This window comes from Lissotriton vulgaris, chromosome 3_1 (assembly GCF_964263255.1).
Source record: "Lissotriton vulgaris chromosome 3_1, aLisVul1.2, whole genome shotgun sequence".
NCBI classification, from domain to species: domain Eukaryota; kingdom Metazoa; phylum Chordata; class Amphibia; order Caudata; family Salamandridae; genus Lissotriton; species Lissotriton vulgaris.
Genome location: NC_141689.1, coordinates 67683019 through 67706084, shown reverse-complemented (window position 1 = coordinate 67706084; position 23066 = coordinate 67683019). Strand labels below are relative to the sequence as shown.

General features: G+C 44.4%; 1 protein-coding gene across 1 annotated transcript in view; it reads left to right on the top strand.

Moving 5' to 3' along the window:
• The first annotated feature begins 965 nt into the window (after positions 1-965).
• The window catches only part of SMYD5 (SMYD family member 5), a 135768-nt gene continuing 113667 nt past the window's right edge, over positions 966-23066 (top strand). Inside the window, exons 1-2 of the mRNA XM_086960101.1 lie at positions 966-1084; positions 9302-9410. Of these exons, the coding sequence (XP_086816227.1) occupies positions 995-1084; positions 9302-9410 (199 nt within the window). The 5' untranslated portion in view covers positions 966-994. The remainder of the gene's footprint in view (positions 1085-9301; positions 9411-23066) is intronic.

Here is a 23066-nt window from a genome sequence, read left to right as displayed (position 1 = left end):
TCTGGTCATTGAGAGAGAGGAGTCCAGGATGAAGCCCAGGTTACGTGCGTGGTCCGTTGGCTTGGGAGCAGTGCCCAGGGCAGAGGGCCTCCAGGAGTCGTCCCAGGCGGAGGGCGATGATCCCAGGATGAGGACTTCCGTCTTGTCTGAGTTCAGTTTCAGGCGGCTGTTCTTCATCCATTCGGCGACGTCTTTCATCCCTTCGTGTAGGTTGGTTCTGGCGGTGGCGGGGTCGTTAGTGAGGGAGAGGATCAGCTGGGTGTCGTCGGCGTAGGAGATGATGTTGAGGTTGTGTTGGCGTGCGATGGCTGCGAAGGGGCTCATGTAGACATTGAAGAGGGTGGGGCTGAGTGATGATCCCTGTGGTACGCCGCAGATGACTTCGGTGGCCTTGGATCTGAACGGGGGTAGGCGGACCCTCTGGGTTCTTCAGTGAGGACCGAGATGATCCATTCCAGTGCCTTCTCTTGGATTCCGATGTTGTTGAGTCGCTGCACTAGGGTGCGGTGGCAGACGGTGGCAGACCATGTCGAATGCTGCGGAGAGGTCTAGGAGGATGAGGGCCGCTGTTGCCTGAGACCTCGACCTGTACAGTCGTGGGTCCTCTCCTGTGAATCAATCTCATCTTTTAAATAACTTCTTCACTTCGCTGGATTTCCTCTCTTATTTATTACTTTATTTTATGAGAGGACTTCACTACAGTAACCTCAGCAAATATAAACAACGTATTAAGTAATATTTAAAACGTATTATAATTTTCTTAACCTGCTTAGCTAAATTATATCGCACGTCTTATATGCCCATTTCTTTGCTTTATTTAAAAAAATTATATTTGTTTTCGGCAATCTGTTCATTTTTCAACCTCAATGATACTATTTGAAGATGGCCGCGAGGTCGCTCATAGTCAGCTCTGGTGTAGTCCTTTCTCTGCTTCGCCGCTCCACGTGCTTTCGCCGGGAAGGGTGGGAGTTGGAAGGTCAGAGGTCATACCAAGATGGCGGCCTCCACGACTGACATGTTCTGGCTGTCTGTGCCCCCGACGGGCGGCGGCGCTGTGGAGGTGCGGTTCATCAACAGCGTCAAGGTAAAGGTTGAGGAGGCGGAGGTCTCTATGGCTGGGAGTTTAGTGCTGCTGACTCGTTAGTGGGAATAGGCTCTCTTGTCTTCCTTCTCCAGAGCCGGTGTCATTTAAGCTGCTGCTCTCGTTCCTTAATAATGGACTCAGTGGTGCTCGCCGCATAAGACGTTATGTTGCTGAGGCAGCAGATAAGAACCGCGTCACACGAAATAAGTCTCCGTGACGTTTGTTCGTAAGATTGGGAATACGTTGAGCTCCCCCTACCCCCAAGTGAGATGCTGACGACTGCCTGCCACCCATCCCTCCCTTCTCCTATACAGCATCTCCTTAGTACTCGCAACTCTAAACGAGTTCATTAATAACCCATAGGAGACAGGAAGCCATGACTTGGGGTTTCTATAAGACGTGTTAGATCAATCTTTTGTAAATATAGTTGCCTGGTGCTTAGATTGACCCATTTGCTGTCATTTTAAGAGTTTCGCTTAACTATACACACATAATTGGAAAGCGATTTAGTCTTCTCAGCTCCCCACTGACTAGGCTTCATCAAGCTTTAAGCTGTTATCTTCAAGGTGAGGGTTGTCCCTCTCTTTCCATACTTGCTATACTCTCCCTCTTCCTAAAACCCATGCCTTTCCCCTCCCTTCTAATTTTGTCACCCGCTCCGACACATCCCCTTCCTTACCCCTCTCCACACTTTTCGTCCCACCCTTCCCCATCCTATCATTTCCTCACTCGCCCAACCCCTCTCGCTTTATTCCGACTACTGAGCCTACCCCCTCTGTACTGTAACGACATCTTTCTCATGTTGTTAGTAAATTGCTCCTTCTTTCTTTTATCACTCTATTCAGTCTATTTTTATTTATTTATTTTTAAAAGTTTTATATAGCGCTGGCTCCACCCAGGGGTATCAGAGCGCTTTACATTAGTATAATGATAGTAAAAGAATACAGAACAATTGTTTCAAGTGCAGCATTCAGACATGGTAGACTAAAAGAACACATTGAGTAATATACAATACAATACAATATGTTTTTATTGTTGAATTAATAAAAATCCTTACAATAAGAAGGGTAAGATTAACCAGGTTACATTATAAAAACAAGGAAATGACAATTTTAAAAAAGAGTTAAAACTAAAGCTCTACTCAAAACCCGCCCCTTCTTACAAGATAGGGATTTTTACATTGAGTAATATAGATTGAATAGAGTGAAGAAGGAGCAATTTACTAACATGAGAAAGATGTAGTTACAGATTACTTAATCTCTCAGTGCCTGAAAAAAACGTGCCCCCATGGAATGTAATTAGCGCTCTGTTCGAATTTGCCCTATATGAAACTCCAAAACAAAGTCTATGAATAATCCCTATATATCTTGAACTAGAGCGATCAGCTACAGCCTAACCACCTATTCGTCTAAAAATGGGTCTTGACTTGGCCAACTAAAAAGGTTAATGAAGTTGCTAAGGAAAAGTATTTTATCCTTTTGAAAATTATAGAAACTGAAATCATGCCTCTCTAAGCAAAAATAAAGTTGCAATAGACTATCTCAACTGAAACAATGTTTTACATGCAAGAATTCATGAGCAGACATGCACCCTGGCAATAAAGGCAGTTTTTGGTGCTGTTTTCGTTTTGTTGGACTTAATCAAAGTGATGCAGTTCTGCTGGCTCCGTGGACAAATGCATCCATTCCAGCTACCTGTGTTTGACCTCAGGGTAACGGGAATGCCAGGTTTGCAAAACTAGTACCTGGCAGATGGGTGCACTTAGTTTTGAAACTCTTTAGTTTCTCATCAAATGTAATGATCTATTCCCTTTAGAGAAAACAATCAATTCTGTATTCCTTGACTATCATTTGAATGCAAACATCATAATTCCGAATGCTTAATTTTACAGGTTGTGATTTAAACTGCAATCACTAATTTAACCCAATGCATTTTGTGTCGAGCATGATCCTTTATCAGAGGTCTCTAGAAACGAAATCAAACAAGAGCCAGCTCAGTCCAATCTATTCAAATACACAAATTGCTAGTAATTGCTAATCATATTGACCCCAGTGTTTTAAGTCCAAGATCTACCAGAAAAAATGTCAGTGTACTAAACACCAAGCAAAGTGAGAAATCAAAAATGATAAAATGAAATTAACCATAAAAACAGAAAGAATTGGTGAAACTGAGTGCACTGCAATGACCTATTTAGTTTTGACCTCTGGGTCACATGTTCCAATGCTGGTGGGGCAGCTCAGCCATTGTCTTATCAGGTCAATAGAAAAATTACCATTGGGCTTGGTAACAATAAACATTTGCTATTGAGTCGCAATATGCCCAAAGGGGTAAACATACACTTTATAGACACCTTATATTATCTTATGACAGAATAAAGAGAAGACTGAAGTGATTTCCAGACATGCACATCTATAGGTAATTATACTATAACACCAGATCACTTTTGTCTTTTTGCTCAACTGTGGCTAGACAAAAGAAGTGCAATTGGCACATTATACCCGTTTCACTCATGTTATATCATGCAGATTTGTAGAGCACGCTATCACCCAGAAGAGTGTCCAGGTGCCCAAAGGATAAAATACATTCCCTTAAACTAACTTTATAAGTATGCCTTTGAGGCAGCCTTTTTAGGTTTCACTTAAGTTTAAACACGCAGCAGGGAACAGAAGAGGGAACTGTTGTTGAGGAAGGGAAACATGGGCAGTCAGTACATCGCTTGGCATACTGCACTACTCATTGCTATGCATGGTAAAAAGTGTATCCTTTTGGTTGGCATAGCAAGGAGTACTTGTACAGCTCTGTGTCTCTACTTTCCCGTGGAGATGCTCTGACAGAGGAGAGAGAATCCCTCCACGAGTGCCTACAGCAAACCCGCCCTCTCACCTCCCCAGAGTACCTGATGGCTGCTGATTCACCCCTGACCCTTCTCTCATTTTTAACACGTCCACCCTTGATGCCCTGTCCCCTCCCATCTTCCACAAATGCATTTGGTAAAATGGTAGCCCAGCTTCAATGATGGTAATGTCTAGAAATATGCTGGCCAGGCACAGTAGTGGTAATCCCAGATTTATTTTAGACTACCATAGTAAGAGGGAGCCAAGGCACAAATGTAAATCATTTTGAATACATGAAAGTTCAGACAATGCAGAGAAGAGCCAGTCCAAGAGGACCTATGGAACTGGCATATTAGTTTGAATGCTTAGCTAACCTCTCCGAAACTCAAGACAAATGTCTTGAGCTTTGGGGGTGTAATTGGAAACTGTGAAATGTATTGCATTTGTAGACGCTTGTTTGCCCCTTTTTTCCACTTCCTACTTATGTAGTTTGTGCCCCTTTGAAACACACCAGAAGTTTCGAACAGATGCACAGAAATATTGGAAAATATTTACAGTCCATAATAATGCATAGGGTAATGCACCATTATAATAGGTATTTGTATAGTTACCTCTTGAAAACTGTAAAACTGTGGCCCACATGGTAACCTATGGATCATTGTTCAAAAGAGAAAGTGGTAAAGAACTTAGCAAGTCCCAACGTTCAACTCTTGAAGAAACCCTTAAGTGTATAGCCCTAACAGCTCGAAAAGCCACATTAGTAGAAAAATATACCATCTTTAACAATATTGACCATAGAGTGAAAACGCAGGATTAACAAAGATTAAAAGTAAAAATTAAAAAACTTTGTGTGATGTTTAAAAATTGAGCAATTTATTACAAATCATTAAAATCAATGTTCAATACCATCAGTACAGTGCCAAGCATAAAATTATCATGATGATAAATTAAAAAATATCAGTACATATATTAAACAATAAAAATCACAAAGATCAGAGTTGTCACAGTTGTCGACGCAGCGTTTCGGTGTATTTCGATATCACCTTCATCAGGACAAAACAATTCTGCGTGGATTAATTAATTATTCCTCTTGTTTCAATTGGAGGTTGTATGTTGATGGTAGCTCATGGGATAGAGGCTCCTCGTTAGTACATCGGATCTGACGTTCCTTTCTGTAATTTTCAGGAACTCAGTAATGAGGAAAGTGCCGGAGGGGGGCCACCGTATTTTAAAGAGTATCTCACCTTAAATCAGGGTTATTGGGCCCACAACACAGCGTGACTGGATTCTTTTAATTTCTACCAGCGCTGAATTTCCTTTAGCACAGTCTCTTTTAATTCGACCTTGTTTTTATGAATCGGCCTCTCGGCTCCTCGCGATCTCGGTTTGATGGCCAAATCTATGGTCAATATTGTTAAAGATTGTATATTTTTCTACTAATGTGGCTTTTTGAGCTCTTAGGGCTATACACTAAGGGGTTTCTTCAAGAGTTGAACGTTGGGACTTTCTAAGTTCTTTACCTCTATTCTCCTTGTCCCCAATTGAATTCATAAGGAGACCTCCCTTTTCCTTTTACTTGCAAAAGAGAATGTGGACATCCATTGAAACTGAATACTTAAAGCTTGTAAAAATATAGTAATCTATGAACAGTGCTCACAATAAAAAAAATCTTGCGCAGTAATACGTGGTCCTGTGTTCACTAAACATCTAAAGCTGGGTGTTATTTAAGGCACACAACAGTTGCCCAAAGAGACAGTGAAAGTTAGTTTAACTTTCTTCGGCGTTCGGCAAACATTTTGGTAAAACCTCATCTCTTTTTATTGGCGATCTTTTGAAGGCCTTTTCAGCTTTGTTGGCGTGTTAAGGCTCCCATGGGCTAACCATGTATGTAAAATATTAATGCACACAGACTTAATGAGTTGACGGCTGCTTCAACATTGACAACCCTGGAAAGCATTATGGCAATTGAGAAAAAGTTTAGGGTTTGATGATGATAAAAGTATTGCATGTAATGTAAAAATCTTCTCTTGACTCTTCATATATTTGTTAGAGAAACGTTATAGTTGAGTAAAGTGACATCCTTAGCTATGGAAAACCTTTAAATTAAATTTCGCTTAGGTCCTCCCTGTGGCCAATTTTACTTTGAGACAGTGTTTTGTTTCTACTGCTTGGGTCAAAGTGACGATGAGATGCATTTTCTTTTTTACCTGTCTATTACAGCAAAGCTACGAATCATGTGGTTATAACCCATCATTTTGTAATTAGTGAATGTAAGGCAAGGAAGGGGCCTTTCTGTGTTTAAAAAACCCCTGAGTTTTTACATATTTGTAGTGAAAATTCTGTGTAACTTTTTGCAGCAGAAGGGAAGACTGCTGTGCATGAATTGAGGACTTTATGTTTAGCTCTTTCTAAAGCCAAAGTTGCTGTTTTGTGTGATTTAAGACCTTAAGATGAACTGTACCATGTTTTTTATGCAGCAATATGTTTTTCATTCCTTTAGTGCAAGCGTTTTTGATAATGAATTGAGATGAAATTCTAGGGTGTCTTGTTCTTCTTAATCTTTTATATTACGAATACACATGGAAATGTTTAGTTTCCAACATGAATAGAGTGATGATTATTCACATTATTCTCCATTTGATTCTGAAATCACAAGTGGGAAAGAAGAGAAGGTTATTCAGGTAGAACTGTTCACTTGCATGTAGAGTGACCACCTAACTACAGGTTGTTGCTGACACTGCTTCCGGCAATCGTGGCTGGTGTGTGGGCAAGGTGGCAGTGGGGGGTGGGGAGGCGGGCGTGACGGGGGTGTTCGGAGAACTAAACGTAAAAATAACCTCAAACTGGTCGTATCACCGCTCTTCTGCCTGTACTACAGGCACAGGCACCCAGACTGCTCTGCTGCCAATCCTGACACTACTCTCACAGCTTGAGAGAAGCGTCAGGGTTGGCTTGAGCGTCCTCAATTTGCACTGCCAGAGAGTCTGTGAGCCTGTGCCTGCTCTCTCCAACCCAGCAACGGTGCTGCGTTGGAGAGAGCTTCAGTGCGCATGACAGTTTGGCCGTCCTGAGATGGTCGGCCAAGCAGTCATTTGCACTGAGAACAGTGCACCTACCACTCCCCCTGTCTGTGCCTGTCATTCCCTGGGCCCGCCCCCAGGACTCCAAATCATGGAGAAAAATAAAATGATATTAAACTTGCTTTGTTATTGTTTTATTTTTCAAGTTTTGCAGCTGCTGCTGTTGCTGGCAGAGGGGGCGACGCTCCTCTGCCATAGCGGAGAAGCCACCTCTGGTTTCCACTCCTGAACTTTTCACCTAAAATCATTGATTTCAAGTGTGTTAGTCTAATAAGTTCAATGGAAGCAAAACAAGAGCACAACTCATACAATGCATTCTGCTGTTGTACCAAAGTTCAGGGCTGGAAACAATGTCTGTAGAGACCTGAAGTAGGTAGTCACCATAGCTTCATATTCACTGCACAATTACACTGGGAACTAGTAGAGTTCCCAGTACTAATAGAGTACATAATTAAAAACACTGAGCTTAAGCGTTGTCTACCCATATCAGTATAGGTTAAAGCCTTTGTGTTTTTTAAATTCGTCCCCATCCAATTAAATTAATGACACCAGTTTTGATCACCCTAAGGATAGCTCCTCTATGCCGTTGAAAATTGATGTGCATAGCGAACTGCAACCGGAACGCCACATTAATTAGCCCATAACGAATCATTTAGAGAGAATCCAGAACCATACAAACTCCGACCATCTACATTTCAAAACCCTTACATTCAAGAAACGAATCACTCTAAAACAAGCTTTCTCACAGAGTACACCTTCAGTATGGAATTCCTTCCGGCATCTGTCAGACCCAAGCTTCAAATCAAATGGAGTGTTCAAAGTATAGTTGAAATGCCCCCTATTTCAGTGTCACTGCCACTTTTACATAAGCCCACTGCTACTGTCTCTGCTATTACCACAGACTACTTCACTGAATCCCAGCTATCAGAGGTCTGTTGGTTCTGATGCTTTGACATTCACTTCCAGTGTAATTACTTAGTCTTTGTTACCTGTTGTTAACATACATTTGCGACCAAGTATGTTTTCTGTGTTTGATATCCTTTATACAGCCATTGATTATCTCTAGACTGGATTACGGCAACATTCTTCATTTGGGGGTCCCTAAGCCTACACTGAAATGGCTCCAGATAGTTTAGAATGCAGCCAGCAACTACTAATGTACCCTCCTAACTATATTCCTACCTCCAGGCTTCTTCTAGATCTGCATTGGCTTCCAGTTGAGAAGTGAATTCACTTTAAGGCTCTGTGCTACATGCATAAAACATTGTCAAACTCGGGTCCCCTTTACCGTAGATCTATGGTGACTCGTTACAAGACAAATTCGAATTGTATTCTGCGATCGTGCAATACTAACCTCTCCACAGTTCCCAGAGTCAGGAGAACATATCATGGGAGCCAGTCCTTCTCCTATTCGGGTCCTAAACTGTGGAACACCATGCCTGTTTCTACGGGGTCGTGCTGTTCTTTTTCGGCTTTCCAAAAGCTTCTAAAGACATGGCTTTTCTAAATGTATGTTTGTTATTCCTGGTCAGTATAACATTAAGGGCTGAGCGCTGGGAAACCCTGTTTGGGTAGCTACGCGTTCTGTCAATCTATAATAATATACTTTATGGTCTAGTTATATCAGTTTTCATTCCTTATTCACTACTCCCCAAGCACCTGTTCTTTACTTTGGGAGGTTGAGGATTGGGAGCTTCATAATTAGGATTTCTTCATAATATAAATTATGGAATTACTTCAACGTTTAAAGTGTTTATGGTTGCAGTGAGTTGTTAAAATTAAAATTTTCAGTGAAAAATAGTGTCTAAATCTAGCAATTGCATGAGTACTATAACTTAAATTTGTAGTGAAGAAATGAGGCAAAATCTTATAGAGCCTTTAAGTTACCTTCTTATTGAGGAATTCGAAGTCTAATTCAGGATTCATGACTAAAGCCCTCTTTTGAGTGCATTGTTTACGGTTACTGCCAGATTTATGAACATTGTATATTTAAGTTCTGGAAAGGCCGCGATATGGAAGCTGGAGGATAGAGCTTGCTAGTAATCTATCTTTATCGGGGATGACCTGCACGTTCAGACTATAGCTCCAATTCAGATGCTTCCAAATGTGTTTGTGTGAATTGGCCACTTGGTGCTGGCAGTTGGCCTGATTCCACAGATGCTACTAGGCACTGCAGTAGAGCAGTCTACAAAGATAAACACAGTGATGTGGAGATGAAAGGCTGTTTAACTTTGCAGCAGGTTTCTTATTTAATCTTTGTTGCATGCCCTCTCGCACTCATGGCTTACCTTTTTATCTTGCAGGGTAAAGGACTTTTTGCCACAAGAAACATACGGAAGGGGGAAACCATCTTCAAAGAAAAGCCTCTTGTGGCCGCCCAGTTCCTGTGGAATGCACTGTACAGATACAGAGGTGTAAATTCATCTCCTTCTTTACACATTTTGACCTGCATCCCTTGTCGTTACACAAAATATTCCTACTATGTGCAGAATCTTTTAGCATTCAGATTGAAAGCTGTTTTTTAATGATTATTGCTGGATAGGAATAGTGTATTTGTAAAAAAAAAAAAAAAAAAAAAAGTCCCGATTGGTGAGGTATTATCCTAATGTGATTTTTTTTTTTTAATTCAAATCATTTTTATTGAAAAAATATATGCAAAGAAAATACATACATGAATAAAATGAAAAGAAAGGAGAAAAAAAATGAAAAAACAATATAAATGGGTCTGACTCAATATAATACATACAAGTTGCATACTCCAGTACCTATTGGTAACACCCAGTGACAATATGATAATAGCAAATGCAGACCCAGCAGAGTACAAAGCTAATCATTACAAATGACCATGCTTACAAGTAGTGTGGTTATATTCAGAACAATGAAGTTACATAATACTGTAATAGGAGGAGTTCACGGGGGATCAAATGAGAATGAAGAGGCCTCTAGGGACTTCCAGAGTTTCCTGTGAGTCTTACGCCATGGAGAAATGTGGAGAGACTGATTGTCCGCTCCTCTCAGGAAAGATAGCTACTCTTGCCAAATTCTAAAGGACACCTCTTTAGCATTCTTCCATTTGCATAATATGACTTTGCAAGCGAAGGTGAACAAGAGGTCCAACAGCTGTCGGTCATTATCGTTAGCTAGTGTTGGGTCTAGGACACCTAATAGGATGTATGAGAATTCTCTAGGGGGATTGAAATTAAAAATGTGTTCTATACATTTATAAATCTTTACACACTACAGTTGTAAGGAGGGGCAAGTGAAAAGCATGTGAGCAAGATCTCCGACAGCTGAGTTACAGTTACAGCATGTCGAATTCTCTCTTAGACGTAGTTTAAAAAGTTCCATATATTTGGTTTGAGACAGGATAGTGGAGATTTTATTCGAGAAGGCTGTGTTATATATTTTATCCCAGTCGAACATGAGGTTGGTAGAATTGGGTTCTGATTCCCACTTGTACTCATTTTGTTTGTGTGATTTTCTAGGGAGGAGTAGAAGGAGTTTATATGTTTTTGAAACAATATGGCCTGCTTTCAAAATTCGTGATATCTGAGTGGAGACGTCGGTCATAGGGCTTAATGGAGCACGCTGAGAGGAGAGCTTTCAACTTCAGGAAGTCGTAAAAATCCATGGGCGTTAAATTGTATTGGGCCTGAAGAGTTGAAAAAGGTAATGGGTGGGGGCCTTCATAGAGGTCTTTTACTAAGTTTATGCCTTTCCGAGACCAGAGTTCCCAGTAGAGCATGTTACCTTCCAGTTTCAGCGAGGGATTCCGCCACAAAGAGACTATATTAGACTTATTATTCTTAATTTCGATTTGTGTAGCTGCTCTAGTCTCGGGAGGGCACGTCTAGTATTGAGGAGAATATATCGAGAATGAGGTAGATGGGAAAGATCCATAGTGAGAAGGGCAGGTAAAGGCAAATTGTCGATGAGTGATTTCTCTGTTTAGCCAGACTGGTGTGTAGTCCGGATTTACAGTCAGCCAGCTGGCTCCTTGTTTGCATAAAAATGCTGTCTGATAATTCCTGAAGTTAGGGAGACCCAGACCGCCTTTTTCTTTAGATAGCTGCAGCTTAGTCAGAGACATTCTGGGCTTCTTCCCCCGCCAAAGGAAAGTATTAAAGAGCTTATCAATCTTGTTAAAGAAGTCGGAGGAGAAAGTTATTGGCAACATGCTCGCAAGGTAATTCATTAAGGGATTCACCATAATTTTCAGTGTTTCAGCCCTACCCCACCATGAAAGATATTTCGGTGACTACCCCTCCAGTAGATTGGAGATTTTTTTGAAGATTAGATTTTCGTTGGTGTGAAGGGTGGAGATTAAATCCTTGTCAAAATCCAGGCCCAGATATTTAAAGCATTTTGGTTCCAAGTCAGGCCGGAGTCCCCCAAAACCTCCTTGTTACCTCGATTATTCATGACTTTTACTTCAGTTTTATCTTTGTTTAGTTTGTACCCTGACACATGGGAAAAGCTTTCAATTGAGGACATGAGAGCAGGTATGTCCTCCTCAGCCTCTTCCGAGACTACTAAAACGTCATCCGCATAAGCATAATTTTTACGGTGCATTCGTTAAAGTGGACTCCTGAGATACGCTTATGGTTCCTAATGTGGAATAAGAATGGTTTAATTGCGAGTAAAAATAATGAGGGGGAGAGGGGGCAACCCTGCCTAGTTCCTTGTTATAGCTGGAAGGGTGATGAGAGCAAGCCTCCCGCTCTGACCCTAGCTGAAGGACTGAAATATAGCAACATTATCATCTTCATGAAATTTCCTTCAAGCCCAAACTTATTCAGCACCGCTTCTAGGTACGTCCAATCAATTTGTCAAAAGCTTTTTCGGCATCAAGCGTTATCACTACCGTGGGAGATCTAGTAAGTTTAGCCTTTTCCAGCACATGAGCTAAGATCCTGGTGTTGTCGCTGGAAAGCCTGTTCTTTACGAAACCAACCTGAGAGGGATGAATAAGTTTGTGCAGGAACTTTTGAATACGGTTAGCCAGGATCATTGCAAAGAGCTTACAATCTATATTGATAAGGGAAATTGGTCTGTAATTTTTGGGGAGTGTTGGGTCGTTCCCTTCCTTAGGCAGCACTGCAATGATGCTTCAGACAGTGTACCTGGGATTTTACCTGTTTCATTGAATTTGTTAAACAAGTCTAATAGTGGCGAAGATCAGAGAGAGGGGAAACATTTATAGAATTTTGCGCTGAACCCATCAGGCCCAGGAGCCTTCCCGCATTTTAGAGATTTAATTGACTTTTCAATTTCCAGGATGGTTATTGGGCTATTAAGTTCTGATTGCACCGTGTCTGAGAGAGTCTGCAAGTCACATTCGTTAAGATAGTCCTGAATTTTGACATTATCTACATCCTTGTTTTTGGAGTATAAGATGTTATAAAAGTCTTTGAAGATTTCCGCAATCTTATCTGGGTCAAAGTATGTCACGCCATTATGATCTTTTATACTATTAATCATGTTCTTTTGCACTTTACATTTTAAGTATTTAGCTAAACTCTTACCCGCCTTTGAACCTCTTTTGTCTGTTTATCCAAACCCCTGCTCTATTGCTTATTATTTTATTATATTCGTATTTTTTATTAGCCAGTTTATTTAGTATTAATTTATCTCGAAAATAACAACCTCCTTCACAGCACGCAGTCAGGCTTTCGTACCAACTTGAGCACTGAGACTGCGTTGCTGGAAGTTACAGAAGCCATCAAGGAGGTACTGGATACAGGAGGCAAGGCTATGCTGGTAATGCTCGATCTATCGGCGGCATTTGACACCGTCCCCCATGAGGGTCTCCTTGTCAGACTTAATGAGATCGGTCTGCGGGGGACGGTGTTCAACTGGTTCAGATCTTTCCTATCAGGACGGTGTCAGACGGTCTGGGCCCCTCCTTTTTAGGTTTCGCTGGGGGGCGGAGCCGTTAGGCTCCTCCTCCAGAGAAATCTATTGAGTACAGTAAGGCACTATGGAACACGCCCCCCGTCCCATTGGCTAGCTCCATAAATGGAGCCTAGCCATTGGACGAGGGGCCTGTCCATCAATGCCGGACCAGACACGGGGGCGTTCCCGAGATTCTTTGGCTTTTGCCGACGTCACGCGACGCCGGGAACGCCCCCGAGTCTGTTCCGGCATTGCCGGCACCTCCCTTGCTGCTCGGGACGGGTCTCCTTATTATGCCCAAGTCTGCAGGTGAGTGACCTTCCCCCTCCCTTTCTCCTTTCTCCCCCTCCCTCCCTCCCCCCCCTCCCTCCGTCCCTCCCTGCTCGATCCCCGCCCGGGGGTTTCTTCAGCCGGCCGGCCAATCCTAGCGCGGCCGGCCGGAAGTGCCCCCCCCCCGCCGCCGCCCGGGGGAAGAAGGAAGACGGCGGCCCAGCCTCTACCAGGTGTTGCTGGGAGGCTCGGTGGGGCTCGTCCCCGAGCTGGGCTGGCGGCGGTTCGGCGGTCCGACGACTTCTGCTTCCAAAACTTGTCCCGGAGCTCGGGGAGGGACGCCAGCTTTCTGCGGAGAGGTCTCAAGTTACTGGACGTGTCTTCCTCCCTCCGCAGGGAATGGGGAAATCACTCGCAGCCCAACATTATTGCATTTCGCCTCGTGCGGGGTGATGCCATGTTTGCAGAATGCCAAGAGCCGACACGCTACAAAATAAGCAACTTTAGACAAACCGGCTCAGTTTATCCCCCGCCCGCCAGCGCCGTGGCCTCCGACTATCATTTACAAGAAGTGCAAATGCTGGCGAAACACGCCCTGCATCATCTGGTCGCGGCGGCATAAACTCGGAACTGTCTGCACAATTTCTCGCTTGTCCCTTGTAGTAAACTTTTCAGAGCCAGATGAGTCATTTTCCAAAGCTGAGCGATTGAAGAAGGGCCCTGTGTTTAAATAAACCGTACATCAACGAGGCACTTTCAACCAGGGAGTTAGCTGTGAGAGCCGGAGAGCCAAGGGTTCGACACGAGGACACGCTAACCTCGAGGTCAGAGGGACAGAGCGGCCTGCCTGCTGCAGGTGAGTGGGCGTGATGGTGGCCAGGGGGTGTGGGAGCAAGGGCTGAGGCCCTGTGGCAGAACGGGAAGGGGACTGCTTGGAACACGGAATGGAAGAGACGGTCTGTCAACCTCTTCTATGTGACCCAGACACTCTCTCATTTAGACCCATTCCCATTTTTATTCATAAGCGGCCTGCTGTCTTCCTCAAAATATCTCTCCGTTCCAGTGTATTTCCCTGGAAAGTGTCATTATTTATGAATTTTGAGCGGTCTGGATCCCCCCTGCTTCTTCGGGGGGGAGGGGTTTACTTTTATGTTTCTAAGTTGTAGTAATATGTGCATGCTTTTGTGTCATGCAGCGGGAAAATGGGTCCATAACGTGCATGAAGTATTTTTTTAGTAGTATTTGATGCAATAGCCGTGTGTCAACAGGGGCCTCTCTCTTAAGATATGCATTTCTATAATTAACACTGCACCTCTTTGCATTCAGGCAGAATGCTTAGTTGTTTAATATAAAGGACATAGTTTCACCAACGTCTGAACAGATGTGTCAGGAGTGATTTGTGGGCGCTTTATATTTTATCTGTTTAGGTTGGTCCTTTCTTGGTGTGATGTACAATCCTGCAAGGGCTGCGCCAGTGTTTACTTGTATGTTGACAAGTTTGTGTATTTGACCAGTGGTGAAAATCATAGCAGTCACGTGGTCTTTACTTGTAGGCCAAAATAAAACAACGAATGAGCGGTGGCGCAAGGCCTTCATAAATATGGCCCCAAGGTTCTTTAGTAGGCGTGTATTTTTTTGCACTTTGACGTTTTGGGATTTCAGTGCTTCCTTCATTGGTAGTGGACTGGGTTTTCTCCTCCTTCCTGCTCTCTCTCTCCTGCCATCCCTCTCTTTTCTGCCTTCTTACTCCCTCCTGCCCTCCCTTTCCACCTCTCTCTTCTGCTCTCTTTCACCTTCTTGTCCTCCATCTCTCTCCTGTTCTCTCTTTCCTGTCCTCTCCTCCTCTAGCCCTCCTTCTCCTTCCCGCCCTCCCTCTCCTACCTGCCGCCCTCTCCTTTCTGCCCTCTCACACACTCCTACCTTCCCTCCTGTCCTCCCACTCCTTCTTGCCCTCCCTCTCCCTTCTGCCTATTTTCCTTCTTGCCTTCCCTCTCTCTCCTGCCCTCTCTTCCTTTTGACCTCTCTTCCTTCTTACTCCTGCCCTCCCTTTCCCTTCTGTCCTCTCTTGCTCTCCCACTATTTTCTGACCTCCCACTCCTTGCATTTTCGCCTTCCTACCCTACCTCTGTATCCTCCCCACTCTTCTTTGCATATGCCTTCTCAACATGCGCTATCACTGCACACAGCCTCTCAACACACGGCCTCTATGCACATGCCTCTCTCCATATGATCTCTCTGCACAGGGCTGTGTGTAGAGAGGGCAAGTGAAGATAAGGCATGTGTAAAGAGGGCGTGTGCAGAGAGGGTGTTTTCCAGAGAGGCACTCCATATTTCTGTGTAAAGTAAAACACATCAACGTTTTACACATAATTCAAAGAAGTTAGAAAAGACCATTTGTCAAAAGCAATACCAAAAGCACAAACTTTAACAAAGGCGAAACCATTGCATTGTAAATGCTTGTTCCTCTGTGGTGCCACCATTAGAGGTGAGAGTCCCGCAGGGGTCTATTTTGAGTCTGACCCTTTTTAATATCTTTATGACCCCTCTGGCAGCGCTGGCGGAGTCCTTTGGGGCACAGATCTTGTCGTACACCGACGATACGCAGCTCCTTTTCATGGTTCCAGCAACACAGCCTCAAGTGCAATCCTGACAAATCCAAAGTGCTTTTCTTTGGCTGCCGGTCGGATCCCATCTGGCAGGCCTGGTGGCCTGAGAATATGTCTCCGCCTTCGGCTGCCTCTACATCGGCCAAGAACCTGGGGATAAAGATTGATAATCATCTGTCTATGAAGCCCCAGATCCTTGGCCTTACAGGGAGATGCTTCGTAAATTTCTCCCTCTTCTTTCGCTGGCTCACAGAAAATCCACGGTTCAGGCGCTCATTGGATCACGCCTTGATTACGTGAACATTCTGTATTTGGGTCTGCCAGAATATCTTCTTCAGCGCCTGCAGATAGTTCAGACCTCTGTGGGGCGTGCCATCTTTGGACTCCCATCGGCACACCAGGGTTTCTGATCTGTTGCAAAATTTGCATTGGCTACCCATTCGAAAACGTATTATTTTCAAGGCGCTCACTTTGGCCTTCAAAGTGCTTCATTTGTCCGGGGCCAAATACATCCAAAAGCGGATGGTCTTCTACCAACCTACTAGATCATTAAGGTCTGAGTCGTTGGCTCTGGCCTTGGTCCCGGTCATAAGAAGAGAGAGGGTTGGCGGCCGGTCTTTAAGGCGCTTAGCGCCCCAGTTGTGGAATACCTTGCCGGTCAGTCTCCGAAGGAATCCTTCTCTGTTGGCTTTCAGGAAGGATCTGAAGACATGGTTGTACGCTCAGTAGTTTTTTTCCCCCCTTTTGCCTCTGCTCCCTGTTCGTTTTGGGTTTAAAGTGCTGGGACACTCCTCGGAGTAGCCGAGCGCTATATAAAACACACTGTAACATAACGTAACATAACATAACATAACATAACATAACATGCCAGGTGCTTACTTTCTAAGGCTGAGATTTTCTTCTCTAACTCGTGAAAGACCTTGTTGTGTTCCTTGTTTACGGCTGATCTGATTTTAATGATTACACCCCCTAATAGAGCTTTTCAGAGCTTCCCAGCGAGTTAGGTCAGAAGTGTCATCCCTCTTATTGTGCTTTAGGTAAGATTGGATTGCATTCTCTATGAGTGACCTATGCTGTTCCTTCTCCAACACTTCATCATTTAGTCTCCAGATGGACTGACGACTGGTCGGTTTTACGTTGGAGATGGATAGTAAGATGCAGGAATGGGCTGATATTACCGTGGGCTCTATCGATGTCTCTTCGACTCTAAAGATGCCGTTACTCGTGATAAGTAAATAGTCAATACAAGTGTACGACTCGTGGAGTGGTGAATAAAATGTGTACTCTCTACCCGTGGGGTTTTGTAACCTCCAAGAGTCTAGCAAATTAAAACGAGCGCAGAGGTTAGTAAAGGCTTTGTGGGATTTGTTACTACGGTAAGCGCACCTTGAATCCCTGTCTAGAATCAGGTCTAAGGGCAGATTAAAGTCTCCTGCCAGGATATGCACGGCCGAATCAGGGATAGTTCCAATCTGTTTAGTTAGGTTGTTCCAGAAGTTTAGCTCACTTGTGTTGGGGCATAGACATTTATGATATAAAACTCAGTGTTGTCCTTAATCAATCTAGTCGTGACCCACCTCCCATTAGTGTCGGTTGTGTATGATCCCAACTCAAACCGGCTGTATTACGTTGGTATCTAAAAGGCGGTCGTTAGGGGATATCACGTTATTACCAGGGATCCACATTGTTGCCAGAAAATTATGTTGTTGGTATTTGAGAGAGGAGCAGCTACTCTGTAAGGACAGATTTTGCAATTAGTGGTCGGCAAAGGAGAACACCACCAGGAGGAACTGGACACTAGCAAGAGATCTTGCATCCAGGTAGCCATCTTAGGGTCAGGCAAGGATAGTGATAAAGATAGGCAGTTTTAGATGGCGGCCATTTTAGGGTCAGGCAGCAGAAGAGAGGTGTCGAAGAAAGACATTTCACAAGTAGATAACATCAGTCTCTGTGCAAAGCAAAAAAGGGCATCTGTAATTAACGTAGCACAACCTGCACACAAATGTTTTTGACAAATCTACTTGGCCGAATCCTAGGAATACAGTCCACAATCACAAACATGTGTTAATATAATCATGATCCAGCATTAACTTTGATGTGACCTCGCAGAATGTAGCAGATCGCATGAGTAGCGCCCGGATGGTCTAATTATCTAGTGCCAGAGCTCCCACAAAGGCCACTTGCTGTAATGAGAACCAGACCTCTGTGTCAGACCTATGTGCCTAATAGGTGCGCCATTTTGTCTTCCCCTGCAGTTTCGTGGTGCTCAGATCATCATGAAGTGCCACTGTACACGATCTCAAACTTGCCACAGCTCACATAAGCACCAATGTACTATTCACCATCCAACATTGAGTGGCATGAGGAGCGTTTCTGTAGGTGTGTATCACAGTATTAAACTTAATATGGGAGCCTTAGTGTGGGAACCTCTGCTGCACAGATTGACAGGCTTCTGCTGATAACCATTGAAATGCTCCCTAAATACGTCGTGATCAGGGAGGCCTCCGGGCATAAGAGCACAATATTTATGGAGCGAGGAGCCTGTAGATGGTGTTCCTATGTTTACTGCGTCTAGGGCGTGCGGGAGAGTGCTTGCAGTCGGAGTCTGGGATTTTTGTGTTCTCGCGCAGTCCTAGCGAGCCATTACCACAAAGTGCCACCGTTATAATGTGAGCGCCGATATATGAATATGGGCTGTTTTACATTAGTGTAGAACTACAAACATTACCGCTGGAGGGACCTCCGTTAAGCGCCGACTGCGCCCGCCATTTTATATCAGCGCGCTCGTCCAGGCATTACACAGCGCTCCAATTGTAAATAAGCTGCTTAGTTGCCTAAGTGCAAGCGCAGAGTTGTATGTTGGTATATACTTTTGTATGTTGGTATATACTTTTGCTTGGTGCCACAGACATTTCGCAAGGTGACGGCAAACCACAGCCGGGGCCTCCATTAGGCGCCGATCACGCCCGCCATTTTACAAAGAATCGCGCAGTGCCTGGGAGGGCTGTTAGGTCCGGTTATCTGCGATTGACGAGCCCACTTACTGCTTGGAGGTTCTGAGTGCTTCCAAGTTGCCTCAATATTGCGAAGCTGCAGCCGCAGCGATACCTCCGATGTTCTCCTTTGTGGCTGGTAGATTCTGGAGCTTGGCAGGAGTTCGGCGAGTGGATTGAGTTAATCCGGAGCTTGTCGTGGTCTCGGGACACACTGGAGCACCACCAAAAACCGGTATAAGGCAGTCCTCACATTCCGATTGTGAAATATGGTGACAGCATCGACTTTGCCACGGGTTACACAGCAAAAATGTAAGAAGAAAGTGGCGCCACGGGAGGAGGTAAGAACCTAGGCCGCCATCTTCTCCGGCGTCCAAACCACGCCCCCATCCTAATGTGATTTTTGGGGGGGCTAAGAGGAAGGGAAAATACAGCATGAGAGGGAGCAGTGTCAAGTTAGAAGACCAGGCACAATCATACAACCATTTCTTTCTTTTACATTTAGCACATGCAAGTCACCTGCAGACAATTGCAGACCGATATTAGAAACATACTTAAATGCGCTCGTGAACACACAGGCGGTATAACGAAAAGCACACAATCACCCAAACAACACTACAGCAATACATGCACATCTAGATAACTTTGTTAACTGTTACTTTGTTTAACGAGCTGTGAAATGCTTTCAGGTGGCAAGATGTAAAGTTTAATAAAATAATTGCTGTATACTTTTTAGGTCTCACACCTTGCGACACAGCGCGAAAGCGCTCTCGCCAGCAAGACCTATAGCTGTCGACTCTGCTTTCAAGGGCCTTGAAAGGGAGACAGGAGATGGGCACGCGCAGGCTGCAGGGCGGACTGGGGCACGCGCGTGTTCGCCACGTACAGTTACGCGCTGAGCCCATCTCCTGTCTCCCTTGCAAGCCTCATGCACTTCTTGCATGCAGTAACGGCCAAAACACACACAGCCACACCCCCTGCTTTCGCTTCGTGATGCACACACATATACAAGAGCGTACACACACAGACACGCGCACACACACACGAGCGCACACATACAGAGACACACCCACACGCGCGCGCACACACACCACACCCCCCGCCGCCACCCCCAGTTCAACTAAGCCCCACTCACCGCATCGGCGCCACTCTGGACTTCTGCAGCCTCTGCAGGGCTCTCCCTCAGGCATGGGATCCCCGCGTCACCACTGCTCCTCTGGGCGCGGGCTTCCTGCAGAAGACGGAAGTCCCGCCCCACGACAGGTGTGATGCTCTTGAACTTCCAGTTTCGGAATGTGCACGCTCACGGCTTGTTCAATTCTGCAGTCAGGCTAAGTGACAGCTGTGAGTAATCGGTGTGCATTTTTTATTTATGGCACGATGCACTTTGTTATGCCTTGTTCTCTGGCACTGCACCCTCTGCATTATTATGTCTCTTCCATACGTTCATTTTTCCTCACCGTATGCTGCGTCTTCTTTGGGGCGAACGCGTACCCCATTCTCTATCTGGCACGTGGTCACTTACTGTATTCAGGCTGTATTTGCTGCTTTGGGATTTCCACTGCGGGAGCTTCTCCTCCTGCCAACTCTGAAGGGCTGTGATGTGGGGAGGAGGGGCAGGCTAGAGGGGCTTGTTTGATGTTCGGATCTCCCTTGTTTAGAGAAGATAACCTGTCTTTACAGCCCTGTGTGTAAGAGCGCTCCAGGGCGCAGGAACTTTCACCAAAAGAGGTGTTGGAGAGGAAGCCCCACGGGGAGCAGGACTCGTCATGGGGTTGCAGCGGGCAGCACACGGTCAATCTACTGCCCCCCCAGAACCAAGACGTCTCTCTGTGGGCTACTCCAGCCCTTCTCCCCAAAGTGAAAGTAGAGGCAGGCTGAACCTGCCCGGACCTCTTAGTGGCCTAGTCACCCTACAAGTCTGGCACTTGAGGTGTTTGGCGAGAGAAAAGAGGCGGGACTTGGCATGACCAAACGTAAGCAAAATACCAACATGACTTGTTTCTTTCTGTATAAATCCCATTCTTAAGGAAACGTTGAATGAAGTGAAATGGGAAGCTCCCGGAGGCGCCACATATATTTATAACGTAAGTTAAGAAATCTGTTATATTAATTTGCACCGGTGGAAACAAATGTGGTCAGTCGGAGTTCCCCTATGATCTGCCCACCCCTTCTTTCCTCAGAGCCAACGTAAAACAAGCATATGCAATGCAATAGGTCTCGCATTTATGCGAGTTTGAGCTATTGACATTGCAAATGACAATGCCTTTTATTTATGTTTTAAAAACGAAAACAAAAATAAAAGGCATTGTCATTTGCAATGTCAATAGCTCAAACTTGTTCAAGTTCAGTCGCCAGGTGCCCAAACTAATGTTGCCTGAAATGGGCACTTTAAACCAAATTAACAATTTTGTGTCCCATATAATCAGTCTTTAGTTTTTCTTTTTTTCATACTTCCATCAATTGATTATAAACCATTACAATTTCTCTTTTTGGTCATACATCCACCATTGATTTGCCCATATTGTTGATTCACACTCCATTCTTATTTCTATATGTCCGTGAGTCATAAACCCCCATTGCATTTCAGACCTATATGGTCCTTTGTCTGCGGGACCTACAGTCATGTTCTACAAAGAAATGTAATATAGCAATCATTTAACATCATACGATATTCAACATATGTCCTAAATTGATCAGAAAAACCTCAATGTTGATATTGCCTCAATGTAATCGTCCCCTTGTTTTCTTGCATATGTACCACAAATCGCATCTTATTTAATATTGCCGCCTGTGCTGGTTGCTTCAGCTGTGGACGCTCTATTCTGGAAAGCCCATTGGTTGAGGGTAAGCCGATCAGGAGGCAGGGGGCAGAGTCGGTTAGAGTTCCGAGCCCTTGAAATGCTGCCTGCAGTGCAGACACGCTGCTGGCATGCCAAAGGCCTGCCAAAGGCAAGCCCATCCCCTGGTCCCTCTCAGTCAAATAGGCTTATGTATACTTCTGGTCAGCGTATGGTACTACGGCCTGCTCGTCCTGAATGTACAGGAATTTATATAGTGCAAATCACCGAGCCTGAGTCCTGAGAGCTGCTAGATCCATGACCTATGGGTGAGTCCGTTAATATGCAGCTGCTCCTACTCTTCCGTTCAACCACTGGACACAAGTCTCAATTCGGCGACAAGTAATGCAGATCATCGCGACACAACAACTCATTTAGGCAGAAGTTCCACAAACAAATTGTACTTTCTTAGCATTAACTGCTGCTCTCTTCCTAGGCATCAGCAACACCTACTTAATTTGTTATGAGAACATAAACCTTATGCCCTGTTTCTAACAGCGTCATGACTTCACAATGGAACATCACCTGGTGTGATTGCTACACTCACACCCCCCCCCCCCCCCCCCCCCCCCCCTCCCTCAACGACTATTGTTAGGAGAGACAGACAGGGTATATGTATTTTATTATTATTTTAAGGATGTATGTAATTGTAAAACCGAATAATAACCCTTCCCCACTTGGGAGGCCTTGCTCTTTTCTCACTCCTTTACACACAAATAGACTCTATTAAGGGGCTTGATCTGTTGGATTTCAGGTTTTGCTGGGAATTGATGTGCCACCACCCCAGACCTTGTGGCCCCAAATATTCTGAAATCTGCCAATTTTATGTTGCCCGCAGATCTTAACATCCATTTGTAAGATCCCAAATGTAGCCAGGGCAATTCTGTTATTGAGGATTTGGGTGTCTTAAATCTTGCCCTTTGTAACTCTGCTCCTGCGGCCGGCTGCCTCTTGGATCTAATCTTTTCCAACTTGAAGGGCTGATCTACTGATCCTCACATACCGTTAACCTTGTCAGACCATTTATCAGTATAATTTGCTTTTACGATCACTGCGCTACTCATTTGATAGGGCTGCCAAACTTATTACTAAGTCCAGGAATTGGTCAAAACTGGATGTGCTGGTCTTGAACCGGCAACTGCTGTGCACCAGACGTGCTCTTGAGCAAATTGCTTACTCTGATCAGGGGCTGATAGATAATTGGATCTTAAATTCTCCGAAGGCAGTTCTACTGGCTACATCTAAACACTCTGCTACATCTTAGCCACCAGTTCCCTGATTTGATGAAACGTCTCCGCTAGAGAAAAAACTATATAAGGGCCTGGAAAGACTTTGGAGGAGGTCTTTTAATGAGGATTCTAAAGCTAAAGATAGAACAACAGGGAAAAAGTACCATGGACTCTGTAGGAAAGCACTAGCACTATTTTATTCTGACAAAATCACTAATGCTCAAAACTGTCCTAA